The sequence below is a fragment of the Entelurus aequoreus genome, linkage group LG22 (genome assembly GCF_033978785.1).
Source record: "Entelurus aequoreus isolate RoL-2023_Sb linkage group LG22, RoL_Eaeq_v1.1, whole genome shotgun sequence".
NCBI classification, from domain to species: domain Eukaryota; kingdom Metazoa; phylum Chordata; class Actinopteri; order Syngnathiformes; family Syngnathidae; genus Entelurus; species Entelurus aequoreus.
This window is the reverse complement of record NC_084752.1, coordinates 3,049,368-3,066,825: the sequence shown is the minus strand read 5'-3', so window position 1 is coordinate 3,066,825 and position 17,458 is coordinate 3,049,368. Positions and strand designations below refer to the sequence as shown.

Here is a 17,458-nt window from a genome sequence, read left to right as displayed (position 1 = left end):
TGGAACTTTGAAGAATGTCCCATTGATTTCAATTACAATTTCCCCAGAATTAGGAATTTCGGGTAAAGCGGGAATTTTTTTGAAAATGGTAAAAAAACAACTTAATGGTCTGAATGAGTTGAAATGGTTGGGGTTGACATTTTTCAAATGGGTCGAGAAATGTTGAAGTAGTAACATGTTGAATTGAGAAATGGTATTAGGGAATTCCTGGAATTTTGGGAAAACGGGGAATTTTTCCAGTTCACAAAACAACTGAGTCGTCGTCAGAAAAATGTGTGGAAATAAGGGCTTTAGAAAACCAAGAATTCTGGAAAATCCTGGAATTTTTTGGAACTTGGAAAAAGGGTAGTTTAAATTTCCAGATTGGTGGAATGTGTTGAAGGTGGAATGGTTTGAATAAGTTGAAACATGTGGAAATGGTGGAAGTTTTAAAAATGGCCAATTCATTTTGAATGGGAAAAATGTCCCGGAAAACCGGGAATTCTGGGGAAATCTAGGAATGTTTGGAATTTTTCAAGGGAAAGCCCGCAATTCCCGAATAGACTGAACAGTTTGAAGTTGGAACGCTTTGAATCAGATGAAAAATGTGGGTATGGTGGAACTTTGAAGAATGTCCCACTGATTTCAATTAGAATTTCCCAAAAATTGGGAATTTCGGGTAAAGTGGGAATTTTTTTGAAAATGGTAAAAAAAAACAACCTTAATGGTCTGAATGAGTTGAAATGGTTGGGGTTGACATTTTTCAAATTGGTCGACAAATGTTGAAGTAGTAACATGTTGAATTGAGAAATGGTATTAGGTAATTTCTGGAATTACGGGAAAACCGGGAATTTTTCCGGTTCAAAAAACAACTTTGTTTTTGTCCTGATTAAGAGGAATGTTTTGACGGTGGAACGGTTGAAGTGAGTTGAAAAATGTGGGAGGAAGAGTCGTCAGAAAAAAGGGTGGAAATAGGGCTTTGGAAAACCAGTAATTCTGGAAAATCCTGGAATTTTTTTGAATTTGGAAAAAGGCTAGTTTACATTTCCAGATTGGTGGAATGTGTTGAAGGTGGAATGGTTTGAATAAGTTGAAAAATGTGGAAATGGTGACAGTTTGAAAAATGTCCAATTCATTTTGAATGGGAAAAATGTCCCGGAAAACCGGGAATTCTGGGGAAATATGGGAATGTTTGGAATTTGTCAAGGGAAAGCCCGCAATTCCCGAATAGACTAAACAGTTTGAAGTTGGAACGCTTTGAATGAGATGAAAAATGTGGGCATGGTGGAACTTTGAAGAATGTCCCATTGATTTCAATTACAATTTCCCCAAAATTAGGAATTACGGGTAAAGCAGGAATTTTTTTGAAAATGGTAAAAAAAACAACAACTTAATGGTCTGAATGAGTTGAAATGGTTGGGGTTGACATTTTTCAAATGGGTCGAGAAATGTTGAAGTAGTAACATGTTGAATTGAGAAATGGTATTAGGGAATTCCTGGAATTTCGGGAAAACCGGGAATTTTTCCAGTTCACAAAACAACTTTGTTTTTTGTCCTGATTACGAGGAATGTTTTGACGGTGGAACGGTTGAAGTGGGTTGAAAAATGTGGGAGGAGAGAGGCTATTAAAAGGTTGATGGTGGTGATCCTGTTAAAAAGTGCAATGCATTCATTTAATGGGTTTAGCCAATCAGAAGTCTAGAAATATTTTTGCAATGGACTGCTTCTAACCTCAGAGTTAACACTGTTAGATGGATATTATTAAATCGTAACTATTGTGTATTTGATCTGATAAATGGAGCTGGTTTTGTAAAAAGTGTTTACCCATAAGGTATACATAGCACATTACACATCCCATTCTTTCATTTACGGCCTTAATAGATATTCACTGTCACTAGTGGAGGGTTACATTTAATTGACCTAAACCCTGCATGTGGAATAATCTGGAAAGAGATTAAGAAGGGAATTCATCACCCCCATTTCGGGCCGCGGGAGGAACAACGGAACACACACGCACACAGTAGGTGTTGTGTGTGTGTGTGTGTGTGTGTGTGTGTGTTTGTTGAGAGCTCTTAGCCGGGGCTAGCAGCACAATCACTATAGCCAGAGGGCCAATTTAGACGAGGCGAGGATTAAGGCATAGCGATGGGGATCAAATGAGCAGCTAAAAAGACATATTCAATAATAACTGAACCTTTCCACACACACGCACGAGGGCACAAAGGGCCCTTCAAAAACACAAGAAGCGTCAAGGAGGAGAAGATGATCCACGTTCATTAGACTGGCCACAAAATGATTTCTAGGATAAGGGCATTCCGGGTTATCAGCGCTCAAAAAAACGGTTTTGACACATTGGATTCCCTGCACTTAAAAGTCAATTTGACATTTAGTTGTTATTTATAAGAAGAACAATAAACTTACAGTTTTTGTGCCATTGGATTCAAGGCCAATTTTTTTAGCAGTGCCTGAGGCGTATGGGTCTGCTGGCACTCAATAAGAATGAAACTATTCTCTGCATTCACATTCAGGCACAAACACAACAAAAAAACAAGCCCATAAAGACATTGAGAAACACACACACACACACACACACACACACACACACACACACACACACACACACACACACACACACACACACACACACACACACACACACACACACACACACACACACACACACACACACACAGCCCCCCCAGTCCTGATCAATACACGGCAAGAGTAAATCTCCTCCGGACGTAGGCAGCCCAATCAAAGGGCCGGCTGTTCTTATAGGGGATCACAGGAGCCAGGGGCAGGCAAACAATGATGTGAATCCTCAACAACAACACCACAATGGCCCCCACCTGCCCCGGGTTATGGGAAACGGAGGTGAGACGCAATGCGAGCATGGTCAACTACATTTCAATGTTTCCCCGAATAAAAATAACGCACCTACTCTTTAAAGCCGGGGGTCTCAGACACGCGGCCGGCGGGCCAATTGAGGCCCGCGAGACGTTATTTTGCGGCCCGCACCTTAGAGGCACCTCCTGGTACCCCAGCACCTCCAAAACCCTCAAATCTAAACTCCAAACATCTCAGAACAAGCTAGTCAGGTTACTTCTAGACCTCCACCCCAGATCCCACTTCTCTAAAGTGGGCTGGCTCAAGGTGGAGGACAGGGTTAAACAACTTGCACTGAGCCTGGTCTATAAAATCCGCTACACCTCCCTGATACCGAAGTACATGTCAAACTACTTCCTTAACGTAAATGACCGCCATAACCACAACACCAGGGGGTGCTCCACTAACCACGTTAAACCCAGATTCCGAACTAACAAAGGTCTTAACTCATTCTCTTTCTATGCCACATCAATGTGGAATGCGCTCCCAACAGGTATAAAAGAAAGGGCATCTCTATCCTCCTTCAAAACCGCAATAAAAGTTCACCTCCAGGCAGCTACAACCCTAAACTAATATGCTAATAATCAAATGTAAACAATCAAATGCAGATACTTTTTCTTATGCCTTCTGATCTCTCTCTCTCTCTCTCTCTCTCTATGTCCACTACTTGCTGTCCATATCCTACCTCCCGCCCCTCCACACCCCTGATTGTAAATAATGTAAATAATTCAATGTGATTGTCTTGTGTGATGACTGTATTATGATGATAGTATATCTGATAGTATATATCTGTATCATGAATCAATTTAAGTGGACCCCGACTTAAACAAGTTGAAAAACTTATTGGGGTGTTACCATTTAGTGGTCAATTGTACGGAATATGTACTTCACTGTGCAACCTACTAATAAAAGTCTCAATCAATCAATCAAAGGTGACAGAGCTTTCGCCGCTGCTGCTCCCAAGCTCTGGAACGACCTACCTCTGAGTGTTAGACAAGCCTCCTCTCTTCCTGTTTTTAAATCTCTCTTAAAAACATACTTTTATTCCATGGCTTTTAACACCGAGTGACATCCATCCTGCAATGGCACCCCATAATACACCTGCTGTGTACCTGCTTTTATGTTTTATTACCATTTTTTATCGTGTTCTGTTTGTGTTGTGTTGTGTTTGCTTGGTACTCGTATTATCTTTTAACCTGCCCATTGTACAGCACTTTGGCTACTCTTGTGGTACATTTTAAATGTGCTTTATAAATAAAGTTGATTTGATTAATATGAAAATGTAATGTTAGTGCGTCCCGCGAGTTTTATATGAATGGCGCGTCATACTTGCCAACCCTCCCGATTTTTCCGGAAGACTCCCGAATTTCAGGGTAACCGTTCTCTCGAATGTCTGCCGATTTTCACCCAAACAACAATATTAAGGGCGTGCCGTGATGGCGCTGCCTTTAGCGCCCTCTACAATCTGTTCAAACAGCGTGCCAGCTCTGTCACATGTTGCATTTGGCTTCTGTACACACACGCAAGTGCCTGCAAGACATACTTGGTCAACAGCCCTACAGGTCACACTGAGGGTGACGGTATAAACAACTTTAACACTGTTACAAATATGCGCCACACTGTGAACCCACACCAAACAAGAATGACAAACACATTTCGGGAGAACATCCGCACCGTAACACAACATAAACACAACACAACAAATACCCAGAATCCCATGCAGCACTAACTCTTCCGGGCTAGAATATACACACCAGCTACTACCAAACGCCGCCTCCCCACACATCAACCCCCCCCTCCGTGCGTCGGTTGAGGTGGGCGGGGTTTGGTGGTAGCTGGTGTGTATATTCTAGCCCGGAAGAGTTAGTGCTGCAAGGTGTTCTGGGAATTTGTTCCGTGCGACTTATACTCAGGAGCGATTTATGTGTGAAATTATTAACAAATTAGCGTAAAATATCAATTAATATTATTTAGCTCATTCACGTAAGAAACTAGACGTATAAGATTTCATGGGATTTAGCGATTAGGAGTGACAGATTGTTTGGTAAACGTATAGCATGTTCTATATGTTATAGTTATTTGAATGACTCTTACCATAATATGTTACGTTAACATACCAGTTGGTTATTTATGCCTCATATAACGTACACTTATTCAGCCTGTTGTTCACTATTCTTTAGACATTTTAAATTGCCTTTCAAATGTCTATTCTTGGTGTTGGCTTTTATCAAATACATTTCCCCAAAAAATGTGACTTATACTCCAGTGCGACTTATATATGTTTTTTTTTTTTTTTTTTTCGGCCCGTGCGACTTATACTCCGGAGCGACTTATACTGCGTAAAATACGGTACCTCGGTTTAGAGGTCACGTTTTGGTTCATTTTCGGTACAGTAAGAAAACAACAAAATATACATTTTTGGGTTATTTATTTACCAAATTTGTAAACAATGGCATAACATACACTACCGTTCAAAAGTTTGGGGTCACCCAAACAATTTAGTGGAATAGCCTTCATTTCTAAGAACAAGAATAGACTGTGGAGTTTCAGATGAAAGTTCTCTTTTTCTGGCCATTTTGAGCGTTTAATTGAGCCCACAAATGTGATGCCCCAGAAAGTCAATCTGCTCAAAGGAAGGTCAGTTTTGTAGCTTCTGTAACGAGCTAAAGTGTTTTCAGATGTGTGAACATGATTGCACAAGGGTTTTCTAATCATCAATTAGCCTTCTGAGCCAATGAGCAAACACATTGTACCATTAGAACACTGGAGTGATAGTTGCTGGAAATGGGCCTCTATACACCTATGTAGATATTGCACCAAAAAGCAGACATTTGCAGCTAGAATAGTCATTTACCACATTAGCAATGTATAGAGTGTATTTCTGTAAAGTTAAGACTAGTTTAAAGTTATCTTCATTGAAAAGTACAGTGCTTTTCCTTCAAAAATAAGGACATTTACATGTGACCCCAAACTTTTGAACGCTAGTGTACATATACACACAGGGTCCATTGCCAGGGTTAATGTGGTCAACATATATACAATAAAAAGTAAATAAGATAAGGCTCAGAATGGTTTCTTAACAAAACTTTTCTACATATAAAGTGCTTTTTTGGATTGATCGATTGAGACTTTTACTAGTAGATTGCACAGTACAGTAGGGATGGGCGATACCACACTTTTAGGATTCGATACGATACCGATACTTTTTCTTGCATTTTCATCGATACCGATACCGATACCAATAATTTCTTATTGGCAATTTTTTGTCAGTCAAAAATATTATTACTATTGTTATTATTTAAGACAAATACAGACCATTTATACCACATTTATTATGGTCAATATATAATAAAAGTAAAATTAAAATAAATAACATAAATATGAAAAATAAATTAAATATTATATATAATAATAACTATATATTATATATAATAATAATTAAATATTAGGGCTTTCCAATTAACAGTCAAATCCGAATTGCAAGAAACTGCAGTTATTTTTTAAAGTTTGTGATATAATTAGCAATTAATGAAATATGAAATAGGCTAATGTTTTCGAAATGTAAGAAATCATTTTACAGATTAAAACCAAAATCACAATCAATCATATATTCAAGATTTTCTTGGAAAACAATACAACTGTAATGTAAAGATGAAGAATCTCCAAATTGTATCTCTTTCTGATCTTGTTTTAAATACTCAAGCAATTTTCAACTAACAGTAAATTCCCCTGTGTGGAAATTATTTGAATTTAGGATAATCATTTAAAAAAAAAAATTCAGTAAACATTACTACAAAAAAAACAAACAATGCCTGTTTTAAGTCAACAATTGGACAACACTGGATATGTCGGCTGTGTGTGCGTGTGTGTGTTGCACGTTGACGACGCTCATTGGCTGTCTCCTGTCACGTGACTGGGCCAGCTCTATACTCTGCCAGGTACAGGGGTGTCCCAGCACATAGTAACTTAAGTAAGTCATCAAAAACATCTGAAAGTGATGCTTGCACCCCCCACACGCCGTTTTTTGGTTTATATCGATACTTTTTTCAGAAAAGTGATGCCAAATGAGTAGCGTGCGAGTATCGATATATCGATACCACAGGATCGATACGCACATCCCTACAGTACAGTACATATTCCGTACAATTGACCACTAAATGGTAACACCCCAATACGTTTATCGTTCTACGTTTATGCCCACGTTAATCAACATTAAACTGCCTCAAGTTGTTGCTCAGATTAAATAAAATGACAAAACTTTTCTTCTACATATAAAAAGTGCAACATTAAACAGTGTCAAGTAGGGATGTCCGATAATGGCTTTTTGCCGATATCCGATATTGTCCAACTCTTTAATTACCGATACCGATATCAACCGATATATGCAGTCGTGGAATTAACACATTATTATGCCTAATTTGGACAACCAGGTATGGTGAAGATAAGGTACTTTTTAAAAAAATTAGTAAAATAAGATAAATAAATTAAAAACATTTTCTTGAATAAAAAAGAAAGTAAAACAATATAAAAACAGTAACGAATGAAAATGAGTAAAATGAAGTGTTAAAGGTTAGTACTATTAGTGGAGCAGCAGCACGGACAATCATGTGTGCTTACGGACTGTATCCCTTGCAGACTGTATTGATATATATTGATATATAATGTAGGAACCAGAATATTGATAACAGAAAGAAATGGGGGGAGGGAGGTTTTTTGGGTTGGTGCACTAATTGTAAGTGTATCTTGTGTTTTTTATGTTGATTTAATAAAAAATTAAAAAAACAAAGAAAAACAAAAAAAAAACGATACAGATAATAAAAAAACCGATACCGATAATTTCCGATATTACATTTTAACGCATTTATCGTTAAAATCAAGTCAACTCAGCCTCAGATTAACCCAAGTTTTTGTGTACCGTCACACCCCTACTCTCAACTGATCCCAGGTTTGTTTGAAAGTTGGAGAAGGCGATAAAAGAACGTATCCACCAAAGATCAGATGAAAGCTGGCAAAGCGCCACCAAACCATGTGCATGATTTATGTATGTGCAGAAAATAGACATCGCTATCTCTGCCGAGCTCCGTCTTTTTTTGACAGACAGCTGTCAGCACAGCCAAGTTGTGGTGGGTGACACTCTTTATCAGTGCGTGCCAGATAGACAAACAAACCTCCAGGTGATGGATTACATCTCTACAAAAATAACCAAGCCAATTCCCTCTAACATCTAATTTATCTACCTGTGATGGCCTTTATCTCCTTAAGCAATAGGAAAACGTGTGCATAATGACATCCATCTTCTATAATATATATTCTATCACAGAAGAAGTTGCCGGCCCCTGACAGTGATTTAAGACACGCTCCATGATTCAGCCCTTTTGGCCTTCGATGAAGCGACCCTTTAGCGGCGCACCTTGATGAAAGCGTGAAGCTGCTCCAGCTGGGAGGAGGCCTGGCCCAGCTGTCTCTGAAGCCCGTCCAACGCTCGGGAGCTCTGCTCGGTCAGTCTCTCCATTTGCTCAGTGGCGCTGTGTTCCAGAGCGGCCGAGGCCTGATCGCTGGCGGCCACGCGAGCCTGGAGGGCATGAACTCTCTGCTCCTGCAACAACAACAACAAACACACCAAGAAGGACTACTCCGTTATTTACAAACACGAAGGTTGCGGCATATTCTGAGCGTAGTGTGAAAACATGTATTAAAAAAAACATTCCTATAACAAAATTATTCTCTGCATTTGACCCATCACCTTTGATCACCCCCTGGGAGGTGAGGGGAGCAGTGAGCAGCGGCGGTGGCCGCGCCCGGGAATCATTTTTGGTGGTTTAATCCCCAATTCCAACCCTTGATGCTGAGATCCAAGCAGGGAGGTAATGGCTCCCATGTTTATAGTCTTTGGTATGACTCGGCTGGGGTTTGAACTCACGACCTACCCATCTCAGGGCGGACACTCTGACCACTAGGCCACTGAGTAGGTCAACAAAAGCAGGTGGCCAAATACTTTTGGCAATATAGTGTATGTTTTAATTGCTGATGCGGGTATATTGATTTTTAAATGCGCCAGCAAAGAATCCGTTTTGTACACTGTTGAACTGTTTCAATGCACAGTAGTGCGTAAATGTGTTCCTGTATAGTATTTCTCCAGCAATGGTCATGTGGTGACATCAATTATGGTATTTTGAGAGGTAATCATTGAAGTCGGACATCACTGAAGGATTGGTGGGAAACGCACGGCCCGCCACTGGCTGATAGCACGAACGCACGCACGCACGCACGCACGCACACCCGCCCGACCGCATTTGATTGGTGAAACGGAGTCAAACGTCACCAGTGACTGCATTTGATTGGTGAAACGGAGTCTAACGTCACCAGTGACCGCATTTGATTGGTGAAACGGAGTCAAACGTCACCAGTGACTGCATTTGATTGGTGAAACGGAGTCAAACGTCACCAGTGACTGCATTTGATTGGTGAAACGGAGTCAAACGTCACCAGTGACCGCATTTGATTGGTGAAACGGAGTCTAACGTCACCAGTGACTGCATTTGATTGGTGAAACACACACACACAGGTGACCGCATTTGATTGGTGAAACGGAGTCTAACGTCACCAGTGACTGCATTTGATTGGTGAAACGGAGTCAAACGTCACCAGTGACTGCATTTGATTGGTGAAACACACACACACAGGTGACCGCATTTGATTGGTGAAACGGAGTCAAACGTCACCAGTGACTGCATTTGATTGGTGAAACGGAGTCAAACGTCACCAGTGACTGCATTTGATTGGTGAAACGGAGTCAAACGTCACCAGTGACTGCATTTGATTAGTGAAACGGAGTCTAACGTCACCAGTGACCGCATTTGATTGGTGAAACGGAGTCAAACGTCACCAGTGACTGCATTTGATTGGTGAAACGGAGTCTAACGTCACCAGTGACTGCATTTGATTGGTGAAACGGAGTCAAACGTCACCAGTGACTGCATTTGATTGGTGAAACGGAGTCAAACGTCACCAGTGACTGCATTTGATTGGTGAAACGGAGTCTAACGTCACCAGTGACCGCATTTGATTGGTGAAACGGAGTCAAACGTCACCAGTGACTGCATTTGATTGGTGAAACGGAGTCAAACGTCACCAGTGACTGCATTTGATTGGTGAAACGGAGTCAAACGTCACCAGTGACTGCATTTGATTGGTGAAACGGAGTCAAACGTCACCAGTGACTGCATTTGATTGGTGAAACGGAGTCAAACGTCACCAGTGACTCCATTTGATTGGTGAAACGGAGTCAAACGTCACCAGTGACTGCATTTGATTGGTGAAACGGAGTCAAACGTCACCAGTGACTGCATTTGATTGGTGAAACGCAGACATGCTACTTTGAAGGTCTGTCTGACAGACCAAAACAAACAAAGCGTGCATTAACAGATCGGTAAAAATCGGTAACGAGTAGCGAGTTGAATGTAGATAAATGGAGCGGAGTAAAAGTAGCGTTTCTTCTCTATAAATATACTCAAGTTAAGTAAAAGTAAAAGTATGTTGCATTAAAACTACTTTTAAAAGTACAATTGATCCCAAAAGTTACTCAAGTAGATGTATCGGGGTAAATGTAGCGCGTTACTACCCACCTCTGGTTATTTTACTAACTAATGGCAATAATTAAATAACTTTGTGGTGGAAGTAAAAAGTAGAGTAAAATGAGTTCAGGATAAATCCAAAACCTTTTTTTCCAGGTCGTCCTTCAGTTTGGCACAAGACGCCTCGTGCTGGCTTTTCTCTGTGGTCGCCACGTTCAGTCGCCTCTTTAGAGACTCGATGAAGGACTTTCTGTTGGAGGCTTCCTCTGACAAAGACTTGACCTGCACAAAAGGAAAGGATGACAAATCATGACAGCATTTATCCGCAGCAAACATTACCAGCGAACTGTGGCTCCAAGTAAAAAGTGAGTAGGTAAATAAAGTATGTAGGAAAGACTGTAAACAAACATGGCCTGAGCCTGCAAGCTTGACATTGACAAAGGCCATCATGCACTGCTGTTCACTGTTTACCTCCATCAAATTAGCTGCAAATGACACCGCGCCGCTACACGCATCAGACCGGTCGGTTATAATCCAATATTCTTTTTTTTTTAATGTGGTGACTCATGCGGGTGCTATTGCATCCTTTGGAACTTGTGTATCAGTGAGGTAAATGATGTCATCACTGGCTGCAGATGAGATGTGATGTGTGGTCATCGTGCATCCATGTGCACTTTTGTCAACACTTTTTTGTACTTCACAACTTATGTCGTCATGCTCTTAGAACAGACCTGGGCAAATTAAGGCCCGTAAAGCTTTTCAATCTGGCCCGCCGGACATTCCCAATCATTTTTTTTAGATCTTTAAGATGTAAAGTGTAGCTGCCATTATGATGTGCACTCATGTTTTATAATGACCGCAAGTCTTCAACTATACTAAGTCTTTCAATGCTTGGAATCTGCACTTTTGCATAATATAATAGTTATTATGGTCATCTAATTAGTTACTATGGTCATCTAATTAGTTACTATGGTCATTAGGTGTAACAGTATGTGTATTTGTATTAAACCGTTGGTATGGGGGTTTCGGTTCGGTTCATATTAAGTAGCGTAACGCACGTTGTGTAAACAATGCACACGGAGGCACAACACATGGCATGCTAGCAGCTAACGGGCTAGGATAGACTGACCATACGTCCTCTTTTCACCGGACATGTCCTCTTTTGCGGAGCTGTCAGGGCGGAGTTTCTTAAATGCCTCAAATGTCCGGCATTTTGAGTTAGGGTTGCGTGTATTTTCAATGTACGTTCGGGGTTAAGAAGGGGTTAAGAACAAAACAAATTGTGCGCGCAGCAGCATTGGTGAGGGAGGGGCAGAGAGAGAGAGAGAGAGAGAGTTATGATAAACGCGCATGCGTCGCCAGGCTCTGCTTTTTATCCATAGATTTATCACAATTAATTTTTTATTATCTATAGCAGGGGTGTCAAAAGTGTGCCCCGGAGGCCATTTGCGGCCCACTGCTAATGTTTTAAAGGCACATTCTAAAAATACTATTCAAATAAACAAAAACATAACAAAAGTGAAATAAAAAAGCCTTAAGGTTAAATGTCATTTAGAAAAAGTTGCAATGTTGACTAATAAAACAAAGCTGTTTTTTTTCTTCTTTCAAACTGTCATTGCTCAAAACATAATATTGAATCAAAATCAATGTTATTATGAATTATTGACCTATCCAAGGTTCCCATTACTTCACATCAAATATTACACTAAGAAAAATATTTTTGGTGGAAGATTTTGCAAATTTGGTCAATAAATAACCCAAAAATGTATATTTTGTTGTTTTCTTACTGTACCAAAAATTAACCGAACCGTGACCTCTAAACCGAGGTACGTACCGAACCGAAATTTTTGTGTACCGTTACACCCCTACGGTATACTGTACAACCCTAGCTTGTATATAGAATTAATGTTTTAGATTAGTTCCTCTGGGGAAACTTGAGATTAGAACAACTTAAATGTTAACCAGCATCTCTGACTACCGTATTTTTTCCAGTATAATGTCATCCTTAATTAATCAGCATTCATTAGTTAAGTGATTGTGGTCATTGTCATGCATCTTAAAGCACCTTCTTCTCCAGCTCCTCCGCTTGGCCACGGTAACTCTTCTCCATGTCTTGCAGGAACTTCAGCCTGGTCTTCAGGTCGTCCACCAGCTGCTTTTTCATGCCCGCGTCTCGCTCGGCGTGGCTGGCCCTGCACGGTTAGGATATGTTGGGCGTGAATGAACCGGGCGAGGATTAAAGGCCGGCAGGCGGCGTGTCCCCATGCAGTGCAGCAAGCAGGCATGACAGCCCATTATGACAACTAAATAGACCAGGCTGCATGGAGATGGTAAAGGTGCTGAATTAAAGATGCATCCCAACAGGCGCATATTAAATGGTGCTCCCTGTCGAGAAATAGTGGGACTTGGCGCCCTGCCCCGCCCCCCCTCCCTGGCTGACAAACAACATTTTGAATGAACAGCGACACTGCTTAGTAGACTGTAATCAATGAATGTAAATGTTTAAATTATGCACAGGATTGCAGCAGGCACATACAAGAACACATCACCAGGGTGCGGATGACAGACATGTTTGCGTGCTGACAATAATTCCCTGAAGAGGCACGTGGGCCGCGCCGCACCAGATGTTTGGATTCAAACTAAATGCATCCTACGTCACTCCTCGTTTCTGTTACCAGGAATGCTGACATGTTTGATTTTTCAGCTTTCTACGGCGTGCCATGTGAACTACGCGACGGCAAGTGACGCTACAAACAAAGAGATTAGTTGAAAAGTTATCTCGGTGGCGGACAACAGTATGTGCATATGAACAATGTAGATTCAGATAAAAAGATTATAACACACGGAGTACCCCAAGGTTCAGTACTGGGACCAAAATTGTTAATATTGTATATTTAAAGGCCTACTGAAAGCCACTACTAGCGACCACGCAGTCTGATAGTTTATACATCAATGATGAAATCTTAACATTGCAACACATGCCAATACGGCCGGCGTAACTTATAAAGTGACATTTTAAATTTCCCGCTAAATTTCCGGTTGAAAACGTCTATGTATGATGACGTATGCGCGTGACGTCACTCGTTGAAACGGAAGTATTCGGACACCATTGAATCCAATACAAAAAGCTCTGTTTTCATCGCAAAATTCCACAGTATTCTGGACATCTGTGTTGGTGAATCTTTTGCAATTTGTTTAATGAACAATGAAGACTTTAGTGTTCTCGTGAGACGTGTAGAAACGCCACTCAACACCAAGCCAAACCGGAGTCAATGACGAGAACCATTTACTTTTGACAATTCTTCATAGACAAGATGGTGAAAAACTAAAAAGAACAAAGACACAAACACACTTATTGTCTCTGTACATATTTGTCAACAATGACATATGAAAATGTAACGGTAATGTCCCAAAATGTCCAGCAGAGGGAGACTCCCGTCTGTCTGAATGACTTGAACACATTGTATCTAGTTCGACAATTATATTTAACATATCGGCACTATTACACTTTTAAACGTGTCTGACATGTTAACTTATTAAAGACAACTTACGGCATTGCTTCTTCGCCGCTTTGTGTAGGATGGCAACAGAAATTACTACAGAAGACCGCAACATGTATGACTTGATTTCGAACGAATACCGGAAGTCAACCAACCGGAAGTAATTTAGCGGAAGTGACATCATCTAACTGCTGTTTACCGATTATAGCATATACATTAAATATAAACAACTTTAGCTCCAAGTTAAAGCCTTGCAGTCAATAATACAAAAATATTATCAAGTAATTATGTAAAGAATATTAACAATTGACTTTAGGACAACACAAAGACTGCAAAGAAGAAAGCTGTAGGTGGGATCGGTGTATTAGCGGCGGACTACAGCAACACAACCAGGAGGACTTTGAGATGGATAGCAGACGCGCTAGCCGGCGACCTCACCTTGACTTCCTCCGTCTCCGGGCCGCCGACCGCATCTATGATCGTCGCTCCGTCGATCGCTGGAACGCAGGTGAGCACGGGTGTTGATGAGCAGATGAGGGCTGGCGTAGGTGGATAGCTAATGTTTTTAGCATAGCTCTGTGAGGTCCCGTTGCTAAGTTAGCTTCAATGGCGTCGTTAGCAACAGCATTGTTAAGCTTCGCCAGGCTGGAAAGCATTAACCGTGTATTTGCATGTCCATGGTTTAATAGTATTGTTGATCTTCTGTCTATCCTTCCAGTCAGGGGTTTATTTCTTTTGTTTCTATCTGCATTTAAGCCCGATGCTATCACGTTAGCTCCGTAGCTAAAGAGCTTCGCCGATGTATTGTCGTGGAGATAAAAGTCACTGTGAAGGTCCATTTCGCGTTCTCGACTCTCATTTTCAAGAGGATATAGTATCCCAGGTGGTTTAAAATACAAATCCGTGATCCACAATAGAAAAAGGAGAGAGTGTGGAATCCAATGAGCCAGCTTGTACCTAAGTTACGGTCAGAGCGAAAAAAAGATACGTCCTGCACTGCACTCTAGTCCTTCACTCTCACGTTCCTCATCCACAAATCTTTCATCCTCGCTCAAATTAATGGGGTAATCATCGCTTTCTCTGTCCGAATAGCTCTCACTGCTGGTGTAAACAAAAGGGAAATGTGAGGAGCCCTTTAGCCTGTGACGTCACGCTACTTTTGGTACAGGCAAGGCTTTTTTTTATCAGTGATCAAAATTTGCGAACTTTATCGTCGATGTTCTCTACTAAATCCTTTCAGCAAAAATATGGCAATATTGTGAAATGATCAAGTATGACACATAGAATGGATCTGCTATCCCCGTTTAAATAAAACAAATTCATTTCAGTAGGCCTTTAACATACCAGGCACGTTCTCAGTGGGTTATTTATGCCTCATATAACGTACACTTATTCAGCCTGTTGTTCACTATGCTTTATTTATTTATTACCTTTCAAATGTCTATTCTTGGTGTTGGCTTTTATCAAATACATTTCCCCCAAAAATGCGACTTATACTCCAGTGCGACTTATATATGTTTTTTTACTTCTTTTGAGTTGAGTTGAGTTTGAGTTTATTATTATGCATTTTTGGCCGGTGCGACTTATACTCCGAAAAATACGGTATTTGTATAATTTTGTATTTGGATGCAGGACAATGAGAACAAATCAGCTGCAGACCACAAAGGGTCTTCGGGCCGCCGTTTGGACACACCAGAATGAAGGAGATTGAAACAGACCGGAGAAAAAAAAAGGTAAAGGATGCAGTATAATGTTTTTTTTGTTGTGTTTCAGAGATCTGGTTATTTTCTGGCAATGACTGGTGTTTCTTCACCAAACAGATGATGCAACGCTCAGGCAAACACTTTGGTGTAAGTAAATGTCCCTGTCTCCCTTGGTGGACCACAGCCCCAGGCCGGACTGGCTGAATAAATGTGAGCTTGTCCTATTGGAGTGACATTAAATTAAATAAGAGGGGAGTCTTGCCCGGGGACTTTGCAGAAAGCGTGGCGCTGCTCACCGGCGCTACCCCATGGATTTGGCCATTAATGAAAAAACCCATATTGAACCTTTCGGATGACTGTCTGGTGTTGACTTAAAGATGAAGAGCGCCAATAAGGGCCCCCGGCGGCTCCCTCTGCCCTGCCGCTAATGGCAATTAGACGGACAACATTTATTTTAGATGTTCCCTTCGTCTTCTTGTGCAGCACAAAAAGAATAGAGGATGAAAAAGAATGAGGGGATACACGGTACGGCGAGTGATGTGTATTTATGAGCGTTAGCGAGGAAAACTACACTCTGATCACTCGCCACGTTTGTTCCCTTTGTTCCGCCGCTTGTTGCAGCAATATTGTTCATCAAACATGCGTGCGTTGTAATGATAACGGCAGTGTTAAGAATGGAGAGAGAGCGCGTGCGGACACTTGATGTGGCTGATAGACAACAGTGCGAAAGATGAAAGCAGCACCTTCATAAATAAAGCAGCGCCACAGTGCCGGATATTGACTGAGGACACGCCGGTGTACTTTGAAATTCTTCTCTTTTTTCCCCGGCTTCTTTAAGTCGAAGCAGCCCCGGTCCCTGTGCGTGTTGAAATGTATATTTCAGAGGTGTCTAGACATGTCTTTCATTCCGAGAAGAGGGGTCCCTCCATAGAGGCAAAGAGAGTGGCGGGCTCGGAGAGATGGCAAGCTACAAATGTGTGAGGTGTCGTGGAAAGTCAGCGGGAAAAGGGATGCTTGCTGTGATCCGCCGGTGCTTCTGGTCACATACAAACACGAGGCGCCCCCACGGTGATGGTACGCACGCCCCCGGATGCATTATTGAGGACGGCAGGCGCACAACACAGCATGCTTGACAAAGAGGGAAGGAAGAAGGTCTTGGCTGCGCTGGCAGAGATGAAACCTAACTGTAGAAATACCGCACAGTGGGGAAAAAATCCACTTTCTAACGTGCAGAATTAGAGGAAAAAAAAAGGGAAAATAGCTGTAATTTGAACATCTTTTTCCCTGTGTTGCTGTTGAGTGACGAAGTGAATCTGACCATTTTGCGAGGATGATGCTATCATGACATTTGCATAATTGGCTGTAAGGCATTTTGAGAAAATGAGTAAAAACATGAAAATCAAAACAAATATGTTTACAGCTACAAATGAAGTCATCATAAAAACAGGATGGCATCGCCTGTAAATATTTCTGAGATGAGGGGAGGGGCCTACAACCCTCATGCTTTAAAGCCTATGTGTCAATGTTAAGGCCTGCGAATGAATGATCTATGGCTCCCGGGATGATATGGGATTAGTATTAGAACCGGCCAGCAGGCCACAGCCGCCTGCTGCTGTTTTGCACGCACCAATACTCCATCAGTGTTGGCACTAGAAATGTTCTAAATGGGGTCCCAGGGACCTCATCAAGTCATAAAAATGGGGTGTTATACGAGTTATTACAGATTATTTATATATATATATATATATATATATATATATATATATATATATATATATATATATATACATATATATATATATATATATATATATAT

General features: G+C 41.1%; 1 protein-coding gene across 2 annotated transcripts in view; it reads right to left on the bottom strand.

The window, feature by feature from the left end:
• Positions 1-17,458, bottom strand: part of LOC133639947 (centlein-like) — a 152,378-nt gene that overhangs the window by 64,895 nt on the left and 70,025 nt on the right. For both annotated transcript variants that reach the window (XM_062033671.1, XM_062033672.1), the window contains exons 9-11: positions 12,505-12,631; positions 10,584-10,721; positions 8,276-8,461 (exon numbers count right to left, since the gene is read on the bottom strand). In XM_062033671.1, coding sequence (XP_061889655.1) covers positions 8,276-8,461; positions 10,584-10,721; positions 12,505-12,631 — 451 coding nt within the window. The remainder of the gene's footprint in view (positions 1-8,275; positions 8,462-10,583; positions 10,722-12,504; positions 12,632-17,458) is intronic.